Source organism: Paroedura picta, chromosome 12 (genome assembly GCF_049243985.1).
Source record: "Paroedura picta isolate Pp20150507F chromosome 12, Ppicta_v3.0, whole genome shotgun sequence".
Taxonomy (NCBI): Eukaryota; Metazoa; Chordata; class Lepidosauria; order Squamata; family Gekkonidae; genus Paroedura; species Paroedura picta.
The window spans coordinates 2,246,704-2,263,461 of NC_135380.1; the positions used below are offsets into that span (position 1 = coordinate 2,246,704).

The following is a 16,758-nucleotide window of genomic DNA, read 5'->3' on the forward strand; positions in this document are numbered from 1 at the left end:
ATTGGAAAGAGATCCTCTCGACAGATGAGAAGGACAGCCAGCAAGGAGCACACGCAGCATTCGTCCCCCTTCTGGTGATCCAAGATCTGCCAACCCCAGTGTCAGAGCATAAGCTCAGCACAAATAAAACATTTGGATTGGTAACTTTGTTAAGCACTAGCTTCAGTGACTTAACTGTTCCCTGTAACTGTCCCCTTACTGACTAAGCCAAAGTGCAAAATTGGGCCATCGGAAAAGTGGTTTCATTAAGAAAGGCAGCAAGGAGAATGGATATGTACAATGTCTCTTCCAGGAAACTTAGATTAAATGGGACAATATCTATAAAGAGAGAATAAATATCCTTATAAAATGAACAGTGAAGTAACACATCAACTGTTTCCACGGCATTCAGTGGGCAAAAGCCCAAACTGTGGGAATAAGGGATGGCCAAATATTTACCTTGCAGCACAGCTAAAGGAAGAACACTGAAATTGGCCAAAGTAAATGCTCTGCAGCATTCAGGAAATTCTAAGGCCTAGGGGTCATTTGCTGAAACAAAATTTTGGCTGTGATTCCCTGCTGCCAGGCAAGAGTGGATCCAGGCTCTATCAACTGGAAGGGCTATTTTCCACATTCCTTGATTGTTTCCTGAGCTCCCAAGTTGGAGAAGAAAGGCTATGGGAAGGTAATTTCTTCTCAAGAGCTTTTGCCGGGCTTGTTCAAGGCAATACTGTTGGGGAGGTCAACAAGCAACATTCCCAGGCGGACTACAGAGAACAACTCAGATTTGACACCCCTTGTGAGCAAGTGGCAATAGTGTCACCTCTCGCCTCTAGAGGGAAAGAAGCCTACTTACAGTCTTGTATGGCATCAGTCAAAAGCTGGATTCCGCCTGTATAAAAAAGGACATTTTCGTTAGGCCTGCTGAGTTTCTGGAGCAACTGGTTCACCGACACGGCTCTGCACCTTCCGGATTCAAGCTCCTCAGCGGCCTTGTCTTCCTCGCGCTCTCTTTTTTCTTCCAAGTCCACTTTGTTCATGCAGTCTGGAAGTTTCAACAGCAAAACAGGAAAATTAGCAGAATGAGGTGGAACAAGAATATACGGAAGAACCAAAGGCACAAACAGCAGGGAACAACTTAAGCCGGAATCTCAGCCAACACCAAGATGACAGCGGCAGAAAGATTAGGATTTGTGGATGCCTCACCTTTGCACAGCTGCTCTTTATGGGGATCAATTTCTAAAATCTTCATGTAGCATCCTCTGGACTTGAAGAATAAGGACAGGACTTTAGGTTAGGGCCAGTTAAAGGGAAGAGGATGTTAATTAAACATTCACAAAACACAAAACGTGAGCCATTGGCTACTGTCATGCACATCCAAGTCCCGAGCAATTCAAAGAAGCATGCTCGTCTCTGACCAAGATTACCACAGAAAGTAAAACAGGGCTGGCCTTACCTTGCCATACTGCTTCAGTGCCAAGTATGCTTTCCCCATATGAAAGAAGGCCTTCAGGTGTTTCTCATCACACTGCATTGGATAGAACCATTTAGCAAAACTTGTAGAAAACTGGAGCTTTTTGCTAGTTAGCACTACAATAAGACCTTTACTACCAACTGGAATTGTTTGCCTTCCCACAGCCGCCTCGAGACTTTGGGGGGAGGCAGGATATTAATAATAATAATAATAATAATAATAATAATAATAATAATAATAATAATAATAATAATAATAATAATAATAATAATAATAATAATAATAATATAAAGAACTACTCCTAGGTTTCTGAGTCTGTGCAAAGGGCAGTGGATTAAGCTACCATTATAAGAAGGAATTTGATTGTAGCACAAACCTGCCAATAAAACCAGGGAAGAAAAGCCTTGCTGTTTTTCAGTGGTTTGGAAAGGACTTTTGGCAGGCTGATAGTCAAGCATTGATCACACACACTCTCCTGTTGTGCTGGTGACTTCCCATGGCAAACGGAACTCTTTGAGCGGCTTTCTAACTACCAGCCAGTGACACTTCTCTTGCAGTTAGAAGCAGCAGTCCTAGAGATGGCTCTAATCACCTACGGAGGCTCCCATCCAGCCATGTAAATCTGTCCAGACACCCCAACTACATGCCACTGAAAGGCAGGGGCCATTGTTTGTGTTGACGCTTCCCCATCAGACATTCGGAAAGCCACCCTGCTGTCTAGTCAGGCCCCTTAAATCAACAGCAGGGGAAACTATCCTTCAGGAAGCTTTCAAGATTCCAGCGTCTCAGTGAGCATCAGCATGCTTCTCGCCTGCATGGAAAACGGCCAGGGTGGCAGCAGGGGCCAAGAATGGAGATTCTTGGCCCCTGTGGAGGGCAGCTGGGGGGAGGCATTTGGTCACCCAGAATCTGCTGTGGGGGAGGGGAACAAGCAGCCAGAGCCAGCCTGACTGCTGTCACCACTGCTCATGACCTGGATCTTGTCTGTAAGACCTTGTTGCCCATGAGGCATCAGAGGGAGGGCTACAAGCGACTGAGAAAGTACAGGGGATTTGATTTGCAGCTGTGCAGCAGACCCAAAGAACTGAGGGAAGAGTTCAGAATGAGGCAGGCCTGGCATCAGCATAGCCTGGGGGGGGGGAGCTACCAGCATCCAGGACGTCTGGTGGGGCTCGCTGCCACCCGTGTATCTGCCTTGAACTTTGCCTGTAGCTGTGCTTCCAACTCTTCAGAGTAACTGAGAATGGGCATGCGGGTGGCATGACTTGGAGGCAAGGATTGCAGTGCCCCTAGCCAGTGCTGCCAGGGAAAAGCTGTGCTGGTGGTGCAGGCAGATAAGTCAGAATGGTTTGTGAGTGGGAGAAGGATACATGAGCCAGGCGGGGAGCATACTGCAAGGGGTGGGAAGGACAGCAAGGGGGCTGGTGTTTGGCAGACGGGGGCCCAGGGAAGATGCAGTATTGGCCCAGGGATGGGGGGGGGGCTTGATGTGGGCGGGTCTCCCTGGGGTGAAGGCAGAACTATCTGCCCCCATGTGATCTGGACTCAGACAGCCTTTTTAAAAACAAACCAATGGACAAAGGAGGACGAGGAGGCAGCAAAGACTGCCTGGACTCTTCTAATGCAAACAAATGTCACAACAGGACAAGCACCCGGATGTATCTGAGCTTACATAATTAAAATAAGACAAGTTATGGAAATCAAGCATTCTAAAAACCACTTAGCATGCAGCCTTATCTGGCTGGGAGAAGTCAACCAACGCATTCTATTTACATTTTTAAACAGATCTCAAGAGTTGCTGCCAGATAAATTAATTTACTATTAATTACATCAATCTTTCATTAAATATTTGTATTTTAAAAATGAAAAGTGTGGAGACCAGCTCTGCAAAGCAGGAATATAAATGTTTATATCTGCTCCAGGCACTCAAGCCTCTATTTAGTGTTTTATTGGCAGGATGAAAACTGTGCCCAGCAAGAGACTGAATTATCCCGTGAGGAAGTACCACAATTTACTTTATTCCATCCTATTAAAACTATAGTATTAGAACAACCAGAATTTTCAGGATCTTTGGCACGTGACCATATTACTTCCACTTATCAGAAAATATAAATGGCGGGGGGAGGGGGGGAAGACAGGGAAAAACAGAATATCCATAGGGTGTTCACAAAAACATTTAGATTTGACTCTAGTGGCACTGCAGAGACCAACTAGGTTTTCCGAGTACAAGCTTTTGCGAGTCAGAGCTTCCTGCAAAGCTCCCCTTGGACTCTCAAAAGCTCTTACCTCAAAAATCTTTTTGGTCTCTTGATGTGCTACAGTACTCAAATCAAAATGCTCTAATGCAGACCAACCAAATACAGATGTGTGCATGTAAGTAGAAGGAGGGCCACAAAACACCTGAAAGTGAAAGAGCTTCCCCTGTATTCATTGCAATACCTGCTCGAAGCCACCTACACTTCAAAGCCCTGTTCACTTGGCCACCTGCTTCCCTCTTACACAGGCTAGCTGACAAAAAATAGGAAACCCTTACCCTTAAAGCCCATTCACAGTCAAGGATGGCTTTCTCATGCTCCTGAAGCTTGATGTAAGCCTGTAACAAAATGAACCAGCAGAAGCAGGATTGTTTAAGCAGTAGGAATGGGCAGAAACTGGCTCATGAACCTTTGTTCACAATGAATTTGGGCCAGTTCGTGGTTTGCATCCTGCAGCCCAGCCGCAAACCTTTACAAATTTTTAAGGCAGTTAGAGGGGGTTTGTGGGTTCATGGGGAGCAAAAAGCAAGGGTTTAGAACTCTGCTTTCTCCTCCCCATAACATCCACCAAAACACCTGAGTGATAGGAGTAGGCTGTTCCTGGCTGCTCAGTTGTTAGACTGGAAACAGCTGAGCCACAGAGGTAGCCTGGTCCCATGGCTCAGGTCTTTAAAGGGGCTCCATTGCTCTGCTGTTCACTTTAAATTACTTTGCACTATTCAAACCCCTGGAGAGCCAATTGGAGTAGTGGTTAGGAGTGCGGACTTCTAATCTGGTATGCTGAGTTCGATTCTGCACTCCCCCACATGCAGCCAGCTGGGTGACCTTGGGCTTGCCACGGCACTGATAAAACTGTTCTGACTGAGCAGTGATATCAGCGCTCTCTCAGCCTCACCTACCTCACAGTGTGTTTGTTGTGGGGAGAGGAAAGGGAAGGCAACTGTAAGCTGCTTTGAGCTTCCTTCGGGTAGAGAAAAGCGGCATATAAGAACCAACTCTTCTTCTTCTTCTTTCTGCTCTGCACCAAAAAGCAGAAAGCAGAGTTCAATTTGTGAACCAACTGCCTTGTTCATATGGGTTTATTTTTTTGTTTTTTACATTTATATTCCGCCCTCCCCTTGCAGCTCAGAGCAGTTTACAGAGTACATGGAAGCTATAGCACAGGTAAAATATAGATAATAATAGCAATAATAACAGTAATAAAAATAAAATTGTTATAACAATATCACGAATAACTGAAACATTAAGATATCTACAGTGACCCCTTTCTTCTCCCCACAACAGACACCCTGTGAGGGAGGTGAGACTGAGAGAGCCCTGAGATTCCTGCTCGGTCAGAACAGCTCTATAGGTGCTGTGAAATGCCCAAGATCTCCCACCTGCCTGCATGTGGAGGAGCAGGGAATCAAAACCGGCTCACCAGATCAGAAGCTGCTGCTCTTAACCACTACACTGGGAGGGGGAGCCTCAATCCACCTTGTCCAAGGGACACGAGGGTTATATATATATATATATTCTAATTAATAAATAAATCTGAGGGTGATGTTAGCTGAACCAAGGCCATATAGTCTTGCAATACATGAAAATAAAGGATGCATTTCTAATCCAGGACCATCCAGCAGAGAATCCAATACAGATGTGACGACAGGAAAGCAAATGAGGGTTATGCTGACCAGAAGGCTGCCTGGACTAATTTGTCACGAGAAGCCCACTGGCACAGTAGCCCCCTGTGGGCTACACTGACCTGCGCTCTGTTCGTGTACAGCGCTGGCATATCCTTCTGCTTCTTCAGGCCTTCCGTGTATTTCTGGATGGCCGTTGCATAGTCCCCTTTGCCAAAAGCATCATTCCCCTCTTCTTTCAGAGCTGCAGGGGGAACATGCATAAAATAGGACTGACCTTGGAGACTTTCAGTTGGAAGAAAGAACAGAAATAAACATGTATGACAGAAAAAAATTCTTTATTAGATTCTTGATTAGATATTTATTTGTTGGCTTATTACATTTATATACTGCCCTCCCTTGTGGCTCAGGGCAATTTACAGAAAACATGAAAACTATGTGACAGATACAAGGTAAGATTGGGAACTGCAACATCAACAAGAACAAGGACAAGAACAACTGAACATTTGCCATCTCTGGTTCCCATTCATTCATAATGAGTTACATTAATCACAAATTCCTGAGGGGCCCGTGTCACAAACTCCCCTTTAGTCACGAACTCAAGTGTTGAAATGAAGTGAAGCCAGGAAAACCGTTTGGCCTGTTTTAGTTATGTTTAATGGCTTACAATAAGCCAAAGGGAAAATTATTATTTGACTGAAGGAATTTCTTCTCACTGCTAGTCATAAGAACACTGGTGGTCCAGAACGCACAAGATCCTTCCTTCCAGAACCTTGCCATGTCACACAGCTCTCTCCCCCCTCCCTTCTCCCCAAAAGGTATGTCCAATGGTTACCATTTGCAAGGGCTTCATTCTTTTTCCTTCTCCTGGCCCGCTCTTGGGCATCCTTTTCTAAAGCAGCCATGAAGGTCTCTGAAAAGTGGAGAGAGAAGTTAAATTAAAAAAAAAAAATGAAAACAGCTCAATCTTTTCAAAATAACCTTAATCACAGAAGAGAGCAAAGTCGTTTCTGGGATGTGGAATGGAAACCTGAAGGAGCCTTTTCATTAATGTGACACCAGATCCAAACTAATGGAATAAGCTCCTGCCTATGAAATTGCCCATAGTGATTTTAATCCCTCCCTTTGAAAGAAGCAACATCTCTAGTCGATCAGGGCTTCAAGTCCAAATAATGAAGAACGTGGTAACGTTTGCTGGATGTTCTCTTCCAACATACTGAAGAGGCAAGCCATTTAAACTATTGTTCTGAAGATGTCTGCTGTCCCACTGAAATCAATGCAGATCAAACGAATTATGAATTTAGAACGGAAAAGGGAAAACTGGCTCCTGAACCCGTGGAATTCCGGTTAAACCACTAGAGCAGGGGTAGTCATACTGCGGCCCTCCAGATGTCCATGGACTACAATTCTCAGGAGCCCCTGCCAGCATTCGCTGGCAGGGGCTCATGGGAATTGTAGTCCATGGACATCTGGAGGGCCGCAGTTTGACTACCCCTGCACTAGAGCAAGAGCCAGAACCAGAGAGAGGGAGGGGACAGCAGGCCCTGAGGCCCCTTCATGCTGCCAGTTGCCCACTTGGGAGCTCACAGAGCTTTTGCCGGAAGCAGCACAACTATTTTTTTCATTAATTACCTTTGAACATTTCCACGCTGCTTTTCCAGAGACGCCACTCCAGGTGGCTCACAAAGCAAAACATAATTAAAAAACCCCCAGCACCAGAAATCCAGGCTGTGGATCCTAAAAGGATAAAACACCTAGCAGCTTAACAGGAGCCTCCTAAAACAGTTCTCAGGCCAGAAGCAGACTATAAAATGAGGTTAAAAGATCATTAAAGATAAGACAGCAAACGTTTTAGCCTGTGCACCTAACATCATTGGAAAGAGGGTGGCAGTCAGCTCATTGCACAGTATCTTGTTCCTATCACCCCCCACTCTCAGCCCCAACCTGGAAACCACCGCGGAGTCTCCTGGCATCTCAATTTCATCCCTATTCTTCAAGGCCCACCTAAGCATTTTGGGGAGAGCTCAAAACACATGTGGCCACCTTCAGGAAAGCAGTATACTCAGAATGAATGAAGAATTTCCTGCACTGTTTTAATGAGAAATACATAAGAAGTGCTTTATCTTACCAGGATTAGTCAACCCTTCCTGATTTGGCAAATCCTATAAGAAACAGGTGGAAGCAAAGCATTAGCTTCAACATCTGGGGGGAGGCACAGTGCACGTTTGCTATAACATACTGTTCAGTAATGATCCTTAACCTTTCTGTTGGAAGGTATCTGCTGCATGAAAAATATGAGAAGCGAGGAAAAACAGATCAGCCTCATTTTTCAAAGCCACTTAAATCACCACTCCATAATAACCCACACTCCGAAAGTGGAGCAGTGCTCCCAAAGCTGTCAGAATTAATTCCATTAGGAACGTTAAAAAGCCATGGGAGGGAAGGAAAGCAAACAATGAAAAAAATAATAATTTGGAGCTTGGGATACAAAATCAATCTGGCACCAGACTTCAGAGACACCTCTGTTGGCCGAGCTGCAGTTGCAGGCTGCCCCTTTCAGGTGCAACAAAAGCACACTGCCGTGCAGGCTGCAAGTAGAGCCCCTGCTCCCACATGCAGCATGGAGATCTTCAGGACAGAGCCCGGAAAAGGTTGTGCACCCGTGCAGAGGGAAGAAAAACCATGACCTGCATAACTGAAAGGGGCGCAATTGAGGCTTGTCCACCTGGGAAGGTTGGCTGGGTGGATCTACCAGTGTATTTTAAAGATTTTTACACCAAACTCCATTCCATCGGGGTCCACAAGGCAGAACACATAACCAACATTCAAACTATTTAAAGCACCAATAAGGTAATAAGATCAGGTCCCCCCCTCCTCCCAGGCCATACATCGCCTGTGGTCAGCTACTGGGGCAACAGCGGCGGCCAGCAGTAGGTTAAGGGCTTGTATGAGAGAGTAGGTTGTTCTTTGTTGCCGCCATCTACTTTACTGGGTTTTATGCTGTTTTATATTTCATGTAAACCACCACGACCCAGCTGGTTCGAGTGGGGGTCTACACATTCAATTCTAAATAAAACAATTTCAAATAACAGTAGCGTGTTTTGCAGTGTACTGTGAATTGTAACACGTGCCAGAGAGGGAAACAGCTATGATAAATATGCAGCAGAGTCGTAGCCAGGCAGAGCTGGAACACCAAACAAGGGCCAAAACCACAGCCCGTGATTCTGCCTGAATGCGTAGTTGCCTGGATCCCCCAATGCTAAAGAAAAGACAGAACCTTTACAGAAGGCCTCCCATTGATGAGCGTTCGGTCCACCCTGTGCCCGCAATCATTCTCTTCGTTCTCCTTAAGGGAGCCCAGCCTTTTCTCTGTAGCTGCAATGGCCTTTTCCTGAACCGCTGGGTCGGTGGAATTCAGACCTTGAATCAAGTTGGCTAAAAAGAATTACAAAGAGTAGTAAGTACGCAAATCGGAGTCAAACTGTTCAGTGAACAACCCAAAGATACTTCGTTCTTTCTATCAAAGTCTGGCTAGAAGCCAGAAAATTTGATTGATTGATTTTAGAAAAAAAGACTTTCAACCCTCTTGGGAACAGCAGATGCACAACTGAAATCAGGTGGTAAAAAACAAGACAATTAAAATAAGCACCCAGTTTGGTGACAGTGGTAAAAACATGACTCTTAAAATAGCCAAGCATCAAACGCAGAGGTATAAGAAGTCGTCCCTGTGATTCAGATTTATTAATATACGACTCCAAGCCGGGCACAAAACACTTAAAAACCCAGAGCTACGCTGTAAGGGCTGTATGGCCGAGACTGGCTCAATCACATCAGATCTTGGAAGCTAAGCAGGGCATTCTCACGTAGTGACTGAGCCTGGGAAGGGCGGGGGGGAGGTGACGCCTGAATGCCTACTCCTGTCTCAAATCGCCTTCTTTCTCTCCCCCCGCCCCCAGTCCTCCTTGGGCGTGGCAACAAGGTATGGCCTCTTGATATCACCTCTGGACAATTTCAGGGGCTCCTCAAAGCGTGAACATCATTTCAGGGGCTCCTGCACAGTAAAAGGTTGGAAAAGGCTAGTCTAGACTGCTGTAGCTTTGGATTCCCTGCACTGTGCCTGGAATAGAGGGCTCCTTTACTGTCCGTGCAATCCTACACAAAGTTGCCCAGCCTAGTGGGCTTCGGCTAGAATAATTCTGCGTGGGAGCCCTCTGTGTGAGGACTCAGAAATCAAATCTCAGATTTTTGGAAAGCCAGGCACATTTTTTTTTCACTCTTTATTCTGGCGCCAGAAGTGCTGGAGAAATAGGCACGATTCATCCATCGGTTATGTTTTGGCAGTCCAAATCGTCCGACAAGATGCAAACAACACAAACTGCAGCTGCCTCCAATATGCCGCCCTGGGCTCTGAACAGCGTTTTGACGTGGACTTCAATGCCGGACAAATTGCCCTGCCCAGAGTTAATTGGAGGGCTTTGCCAGCGCACGGCGTACCGCACTGCACCTCTGAGCATTCCAAAAGATTGGAAAAAGAAAACGTTTTTATGAAGGTGACGCGACTATTCCAAAGTCAGCATTTTATCTCCGCTGAGCAGATTGACTGTTCTGGACGCCTGCTCCCATTGAAGGCCTGCCTTTGTTGAGCTCATGTTTGTAGAAAAAACAGATGACCCAAGCAATAATTGAAATTTCTCCAAGTGGTGAATTAGAAAGTCAATTTAAACCGACATGGGGTGCGAATAAAGAGAGGAAAGATGAGTTGGCTGTTCCAGTTCTGCCCCCTTCTGCATGGGCCCAATTACAATCATCTTTTCATCACTCCATCTTCCCAGATGTCCCCCCCCCCCCGTCTGTGCTGTGCAAGTGAAGCAGACAACAGAAGAAATTGAAGCTTTACAGCATTTTGGTGGCAGAGAACGGAAACAGTTGATGGAGAACACAGCGCTTTTCTGTATGCAGTAATGCAGATGGTCCCACTTGTGCTATGGTTATTCGTTCTGTAACCAATATCTTCATCCCAATATGTAATCCTGGAATTCACCTTACGCACATCTGTCAATCAGCTACATTATCATTTTCCCTCCACATCTACCTAACAGGGAACCAAAATGACTTACAAAAATGGAGACCAAACAAACAACTTAAGCCAACGAAGACACTAGCAGTGAAATCTTAAGCAGTTATTCCCTTCGACCACCACCATCCCCCAAGGCACAGCACTCTGCTCAGCTCCTCCTTGTACCATTAGTTTACGTTAGTCTAGGCTAAGCTAACTAGCATGAGTGAGGGTTTGAGCTGCTGTGATCTTAAATTATGTGCAGGTATGAGAGAAAACTTGTGATTTAGAGTGCTGAACCTTAACAGCGGTTTATCAAAATTATCTGAAGTCTACAACATGACATGGAATGGGCTCACAAGCTGTAATTCTTCTAGACTTTTGCTTCATGGACTCCTGATGGATTTACACTGCACTTTTATTCAAGTGCCAGATTTAATCCTGCTCTCTATTCTGAATCACTGAGTCCAGTGGCATCAACGATATGTTATTCAAGGTATAAGCTCTCGTGTATCTGAAGCATTGTCTATCTGCACAAAAGCTTATATGCACAATCACACTTAATGGTTCCCCTGGACTCACACTTTCTTCTGCTGCTTCCAACCAACATGGCTACCCACCTGAATCAATTCTCAATTACATTTAGATAGTATGTAGCCATTTAGTGTACTGTTACAGTAAGGATTAGAGCCTCTTGTGGTGCAGAGTGGTAAGGCAGCAGACATGCAGTCTGAAAGCTCTGCCCATGAGGCTGGGAGTTCGATCCCAGCAGCCAGCTCAAGGTTGACTCAGCCGTCCATCCTTCCGTGGTTGTTAAAATGAGTACCCAGCTTGCTGTGGGGTAAATGGTAATGACTGCGGAAGGCACTGGCAAACCACCCCGTATTGAGTCTGCCATGAAAACGCTGCAGGGCGTCACCCGAAGGGTCAGATATGACCCCGTGCTTGCACAGGGGATACCTTTACCTTTACCTTTTTACAGTAAGGATTACTGATACTGTCATTGATTTTTGAGTCCAATGGCACCTTTAAGACCAACAAAGATATAGTCAAGGTGTGAGCTCACGCCTTGAATAAAACTTTGTTGGTCTTAAAGGCGCCACTGGACTCAAGTTTTGTTGTGCTCCTTCAGACCAACATGGCGATCCCCTTGAATCTATGGTATTGTCATCTTTATTGCATAAATTGGTGGTGGTGGAAAATACAGTCATGTTGTGGACAACTTACGGCTACCTCTCATGGGGTCTTGTACTTTTACAATTTTATCTTGTGAAGGTTTGAACTCAAAGTGTTCTCAGGTCAAGTCTAACCAGTACACCGGCAGCGTGTTGAGAATCCTACATGCTTATGAATTTCACTGGTTATGAGTAATCCTACAAATAACTGGCAAAGTCCTTGTTCTGTGCTTCCTGGGAGCTACTTATTGTAACTTGGTTATAACTGGGTGTTACCACATATCCCTGTATCCACGGAACCCTATCGCCATAGGAATGAAGGGAGCAGTTTATTTCACCAACATTGGAAGTCCTGTTTCTCCATTTCTAACCTAAAAGGTGAATCAAATCTGAATTTCTTTGTCATATGTGTTAGCCGGGGAAATTTCCCTCCATGTTTCCAGACAATAAAGAAGCACTTCTGACCATACACAGAGACAATGTGTTCTGCGTGACGTTAAAGCTGATAGGTCATGGGTACACCATCTCAGGAAGATTTCGATTGACTCCCAGCTCCACTGTCTTCACCACTGCCCAAACACATGCAAATTTTAAAATGTTCCTTTTGTACCTATCAGAAGCCTTCAAAAGAATTGGTTTCAGGTCTTCTAGAAGCCAAAGGCTGAGAATCAAAACAAGACTGTCTTACAAAACTGGAGATTGAACCTGAAGAGTGTGCCAGGTACAATTAACCAAAGGCTAGCTGAAGTGAGGCAGGATACGTGTTTCTAATCGCAATGCTGGCACAAAATGCTTTCAAATGGATGCCACAGCAGTTTTATGTAAGAAATGTATATCTCGAAAGAGTGATGATCTAGATCTACATTTCTGCCCCAGTTCTACCAGGCAGCGCCGGGGGATTCTTTAGCATCTCCCTACTTCTCCTCAACTACTATTTGCGACTCTGACTTTTAGACTGCAGTGTTCCTGTTCCTGGATGAACCTCAGCCGCAAAACCGCGTGCTTCAAAAAGATTTTGCTATGGCATCAATAAATTAATATTTACAAAAGGGTTTCAAAATTGTCAGATGAAACAATCTGTCAAGATGCCAGGTCTTATCGCGATTTGCTAAACGAGAATCGCACATGGCAAAGTTGTAAGTGGGAAAGTTTTTAAATTATTGATAGTCACGAGAGCTTTTGCCAGCGCCAGTTTTTCAGGCAACGTTTGTAGCACACAGCGCAAATAAATCAAAGGATTACTTACAATAAGCTTGTCTTAGATGCATAACCACGCTTTCTTGTGATCAACTATTTGTACACCATACTTCTGCAAACACTTATCGGGGAAAGCTGTTCCAATTAATCATCTGAAGCCTGTGCTTTCATGGCAACTTCCCCACAATACCTTTTTTGTTCATCTCAAAATGAAGCTATCACATAATCATAGAATCATAGAGTTGGAAGGGGCCATACAGGCCATCTAGTCCAACCCCCTGCTCAACGCAGGATCAGCCTGATCTTTTCCTGATATCTAGCCTATATCATTGTACTTGTAATTTAAACCCATTACTGTAGATTAATGGTAAAGGTAAAGGTATCCCCTGTGCAAGCACCGAGTCGTGTCTGACCCTTGGGGTGACGTCCTCCAGCGTTTTCATGGCAGAATCAATACGGGGTGGTTTGCCAGTGCCTTCCCCAGTCGTTACTGTTTACCCCCCAGCAAGCTGGGTACTCATTTTACTGACCTGTAGATTAGGGACGGATAAATCCCAGACATATAGAAATGTGTCACTGGCATCACAGCTGTAACTCATCAAATGTGATAATCCAATGCCATGGATTCCTAGACCTAGACATTGGGAAATCCCGTACAAGACTAACAAACTCACCACATGACATCTCCACCCTTTGCCTCAGGTGCAGAATGCTTCTGGGTCATATTGATTACATTCATGGGGAGCAAGATAAAGTCACATTTTGTGCAGGACAACGTGACTTGTGAAATTGGAGGCGGGGGAGGGGGGGAGATGCAGCCCTTATTCTAGAGCTTGCAGAAACCTTGAAACGTGGAATCTGTTTCACACCCAGCATTGTCTAATCTAATTAAGTCTGCTATGCCTCCGGCGCTGCATTTTAAGATTCCTACAAGCTGCAAACTTGGGAGTTTTTCCATTCCGCAGAGAAACATCTTGCTTTTCTCTCCCTTCCTTTTTTGGTATACACTGGTGAAAAGTTCCAGGACACTCAGATGTCTGCTGGCTCATTAAAGGCTGTATTCGTTTCTGGATGAAGTCAGGCTAGAAATGTTTGGTGGCCCCAAGCCTCACCATAAAAACCCGCTCAGCAACTTGGCAACAGCAATACACCAGGCGTCCCTTAATTGCAGCTGGGATTCTTGATGCCGCAACCCAGCGTGAGTCTTTCAAACTGTGCCCTGGCTTCTGCAGCTCAACCCTAGCCTGGCTCTCTCCAAACATCTTCACAGTCTACTTACTGATGTCATCCACATCCCTGAGGAACTTCTGCAGCTCTTGCTCTTCTTGCTGATGAGACATCTTGACCTCAAAGCAGGAAGAGGAAACCTGGAGGAAGAGGCAGAGGGGGAATGAGAGAGATTCATTGCCATGTTGAAAGCTTGCCACCTCGTGGCTGTCAGCGGCGTTCCTCGACTCGGCTTCCGAGGCCACTCAGGAGGACTCCGGCGGCTGTTCTGGAGATGAGTTTGCATATTATATTTAGCAAGCCATTTCCACTCCCTCCGCTGGCCTCAGTCATCTGGGATATTGTCCGCTCAGGGATTTCTCGCAGGCTGTGCAGCCTCACAGAAGGCGAACTCCCCTTGTCCCGCCTCAAGGAAGCCGAGGGGCAAACTAGGGCGAGGAGTCAAGCGATGCCCGAGACCAGAAGCCACTTGCCTGGGAGGAAGCCCCACGGAGCAGAGCCAGGCCAGGGGCCCCCGGAGACCCCGGTCCTCAGCAGAGTCAGGCCCCCCTGGCCCCTGCAAGGCCAACCAAGGGCGATTCAAGGCGCCTCGTCTGACCTTCGGCGCTCACAAATCCCCATTCCGATTTACGATTCTTTTTTTTTGGGGGGGGGGGGAGCCCCAGCACCCGGATAAAGACCTCCTGTTAAAAAGAAAAGGCCAGCCCGGAAGCAGAATGGCTCCAGCTAAATGCAGCACGAAAAAGGCCAGGCGTTCAAGGCATTTTAAGCAGCCCCCCTCCCCCTCCCCCTCCCCCCCGGTCAGTTGCAGTTCAGGGGTGGCAGGGGCTCATGGGAATTGTAGTCCAGGGACGCCTGAGGGCCGCAGTTTGCCCCCCCCCGTGCATTAACCCAAGCAGCACAAAGGGACGCAACAGCCCGATATTCTGGCCGGGGGGCGTCGGGGGGGGGTCTCTGCTTCTGTTCACGGCTCCCTGCCCCCCCGGCCCCCCCCCCCGGCTTCCCAGCGAGCCCCTCCGTGCCTCCTTTGCGAGCAGGCCGCGTCCCGGCGGTCTCCATGGCGACGGGGAGCCCAAAATGGCGGCGGAGAGGCGGCGCCAGGCCCCGCGGTGCATTCTGGGTGTTGTTGTCGTTTTACCTCAGCCAGGCTAAGAGTCCCCAATGGGAGGATTCTGGAGATGTTGTGGGCGGAGCCTGGGGAAGGCGGGGTTTGGAGAGGGGAGGAGCCTCGGGGATATTAGAATACTTTAGACGCCACCCTCTCCAGGGGAGCTGATCTCTCCAATTCCGGGAGATCTCCAGACGTCACCTGGAGACTGGCAACCTTAACTGCTTCAAACAACTGATCCCTTTGAAAATCCCATTTTAGATGCCCCGTCTATGGAAGCTGACCCTGGCCTCTTCCAGGGGACTAGAGGGCAAAGCAGGCTCGGCCTCCCAACCCCAAAAGAGGACGTTTCCCCCAGTTTCTTATAGAAAGGACCCAAAAGAGGATGGGCACGCAAAAAGAGGACACATCCTCTGAAAAGGGGACATCCGATAACCCTGAAATAAATCATATTTTTAAAAAACCTCAGCACAAAGCTGCTTTTTGGTCACTGCCTTCAAAACTTTGTTCTTCCTCTTCTTGCTACAGACACATAAAATGTCTGTATGGATTGTAACAAAACCGTATCAACAGCTAGATGGACAATCCCCCCCCCCCCAGAGGTGCCGTATTTCTTCCTCTTGCATCATGACAGTTATTTGTATTGACTGGTTTCCACCACCTTATAGCCGCCTTATAGCTGTGGGTTTCCTCCACCCTCCGCAGGACAAGTCACTAAATCACTGCCAGGAGTTTGTCACGAGGATTATTTTCAGTTTATTTTATGACCCCCAATAAAAATATCTCACCCTGTTCCCCCATCCTTTGGATTTATTTACAAGGCAAAAGTTAACAGCTGCAATCTCTTCTACAGCTCTAGAACTCTTCTTCAGGTTAGCGTTTGAGGAAGGGAAATAAAATAAACAGAGGAGTGGGGAGAGAGTGGAAACATTCTTCAGGGCATGGCGGGGGAAATGCAGAAGAGGCTGCAGTTTGCGGTGCTTTCCCAACGTGCTGTGCAGCTTGATGGGCCGATCCCAGGCACTCGGAGAGTGTGGGCCATAAAAGTTTTAAGGAAACCCATGAATAAATAAGGGGCACAAGACTGCGTCCTCAATTAGATGAAAGCGGGCCGGTTGCAAAAGAGAATACGGCCCTGAGACAAAGGAGAAAGCGATGGCTAGCCACTCATTTAAAACTCTAAAAGCCTGCAGCAGCTCAGATCTGCCTCTATCACGGACTGGCCGTGAGGCAGAGAGGTGTAAAGGAAGCCGGGTCCTCTGGCTGGACCTGCAAGGAAGGCCAATATTTTTAATAAGTCTCCTGAATCATATAATTCCCACCCATGGCTCTTAACATACGCCTCTGCCTAGGAAAGATCCCAGATTTAATCCCTGGCACCTCCAGCCAGGAAGCCAGCTGCTAGGGGCTTGGCTTTACTTCAGAAAGGTGGGCGGGAAGCAATGAAGAGCTCCTTCCCCACCCCTGGATTCATCCTTCCACAAGAGAGGTAGCATATTGTAGCGGATAGAAATCTGGGAGACGTGGGTTCGAGTCCCCGCATTCCACCCTGGAGGCTGGCTGGGAGCCCTTGGGCCTACCACACCTTCTCAATGTAGCCTACCTCTCAGGGTCATTGTGAGAGAAAAACTGGAGGAGAGGAGAAGGATCAAAGCCGCCTTAGGG

The 16,758-nt window shown here is 46.7% G+C and overlaps 1 protein-coding gene across 3 annotated transcripts in view; it reads right to left on the bottom strand.

The window, feature by feature from the left end:
* The window catches only part of TTC12 (tetratricopeptide repeat domain 12), a 29,752-nt gene extending 14,613 nt beyond the window's left edge, over positions 1-15,139 (bottom strand). Inside the window, exons 1-10 of one of the 3 annotated variants that reach the window (XM_077306077.1) lie at positions 15,008-15,139; positions 14,038-14,125; positions 8,608-8,765; positions 7,459-7,492; positions 6,166-6,243; positions 5,453-5,574; positions 3,987-4,046; positions 1,436-1,507; positions 1,186-1,246; positions 836-1,024 (exon numbers count right to left, since the gene is read on the bottom strand). In XM_077306077.1, coding sequence (XP_077162192.1) covers positions 836-1,024; positions 1,186-1,246; positions 1,436-1,507; positions 3,987-4,046; positions 5,453-5,574; positions 6,166-6,243; positions 7,459-7,492; positions 8,608-8,765; positions 14,038-14,125; positions 15,008-15,100 — 955 coding nt within the window. In that variant the 5' untranslated portion in view covers positions 15,101-15,139. Of the gene's footprint in view, positions 1-835; positions 1,025-1,185; positions 1,247-1,435; positions 1,508-3,986; positions 4,047-5,452; positions 5,575-6,165; positions 6,244-7,458; positions 7,493-8,607; positions 8,766-14,037; positions 14,126-14,458; positions 14,765-15,007 lie in introns of those variants that run through there. The other 2 variants (XM_077306079.1, XM_077306078.1) reach the window with 2 other exon arrangements.
* Between the last annotated feature and the right edge of the window lie 1,619 nt (positions 15,140-16,758).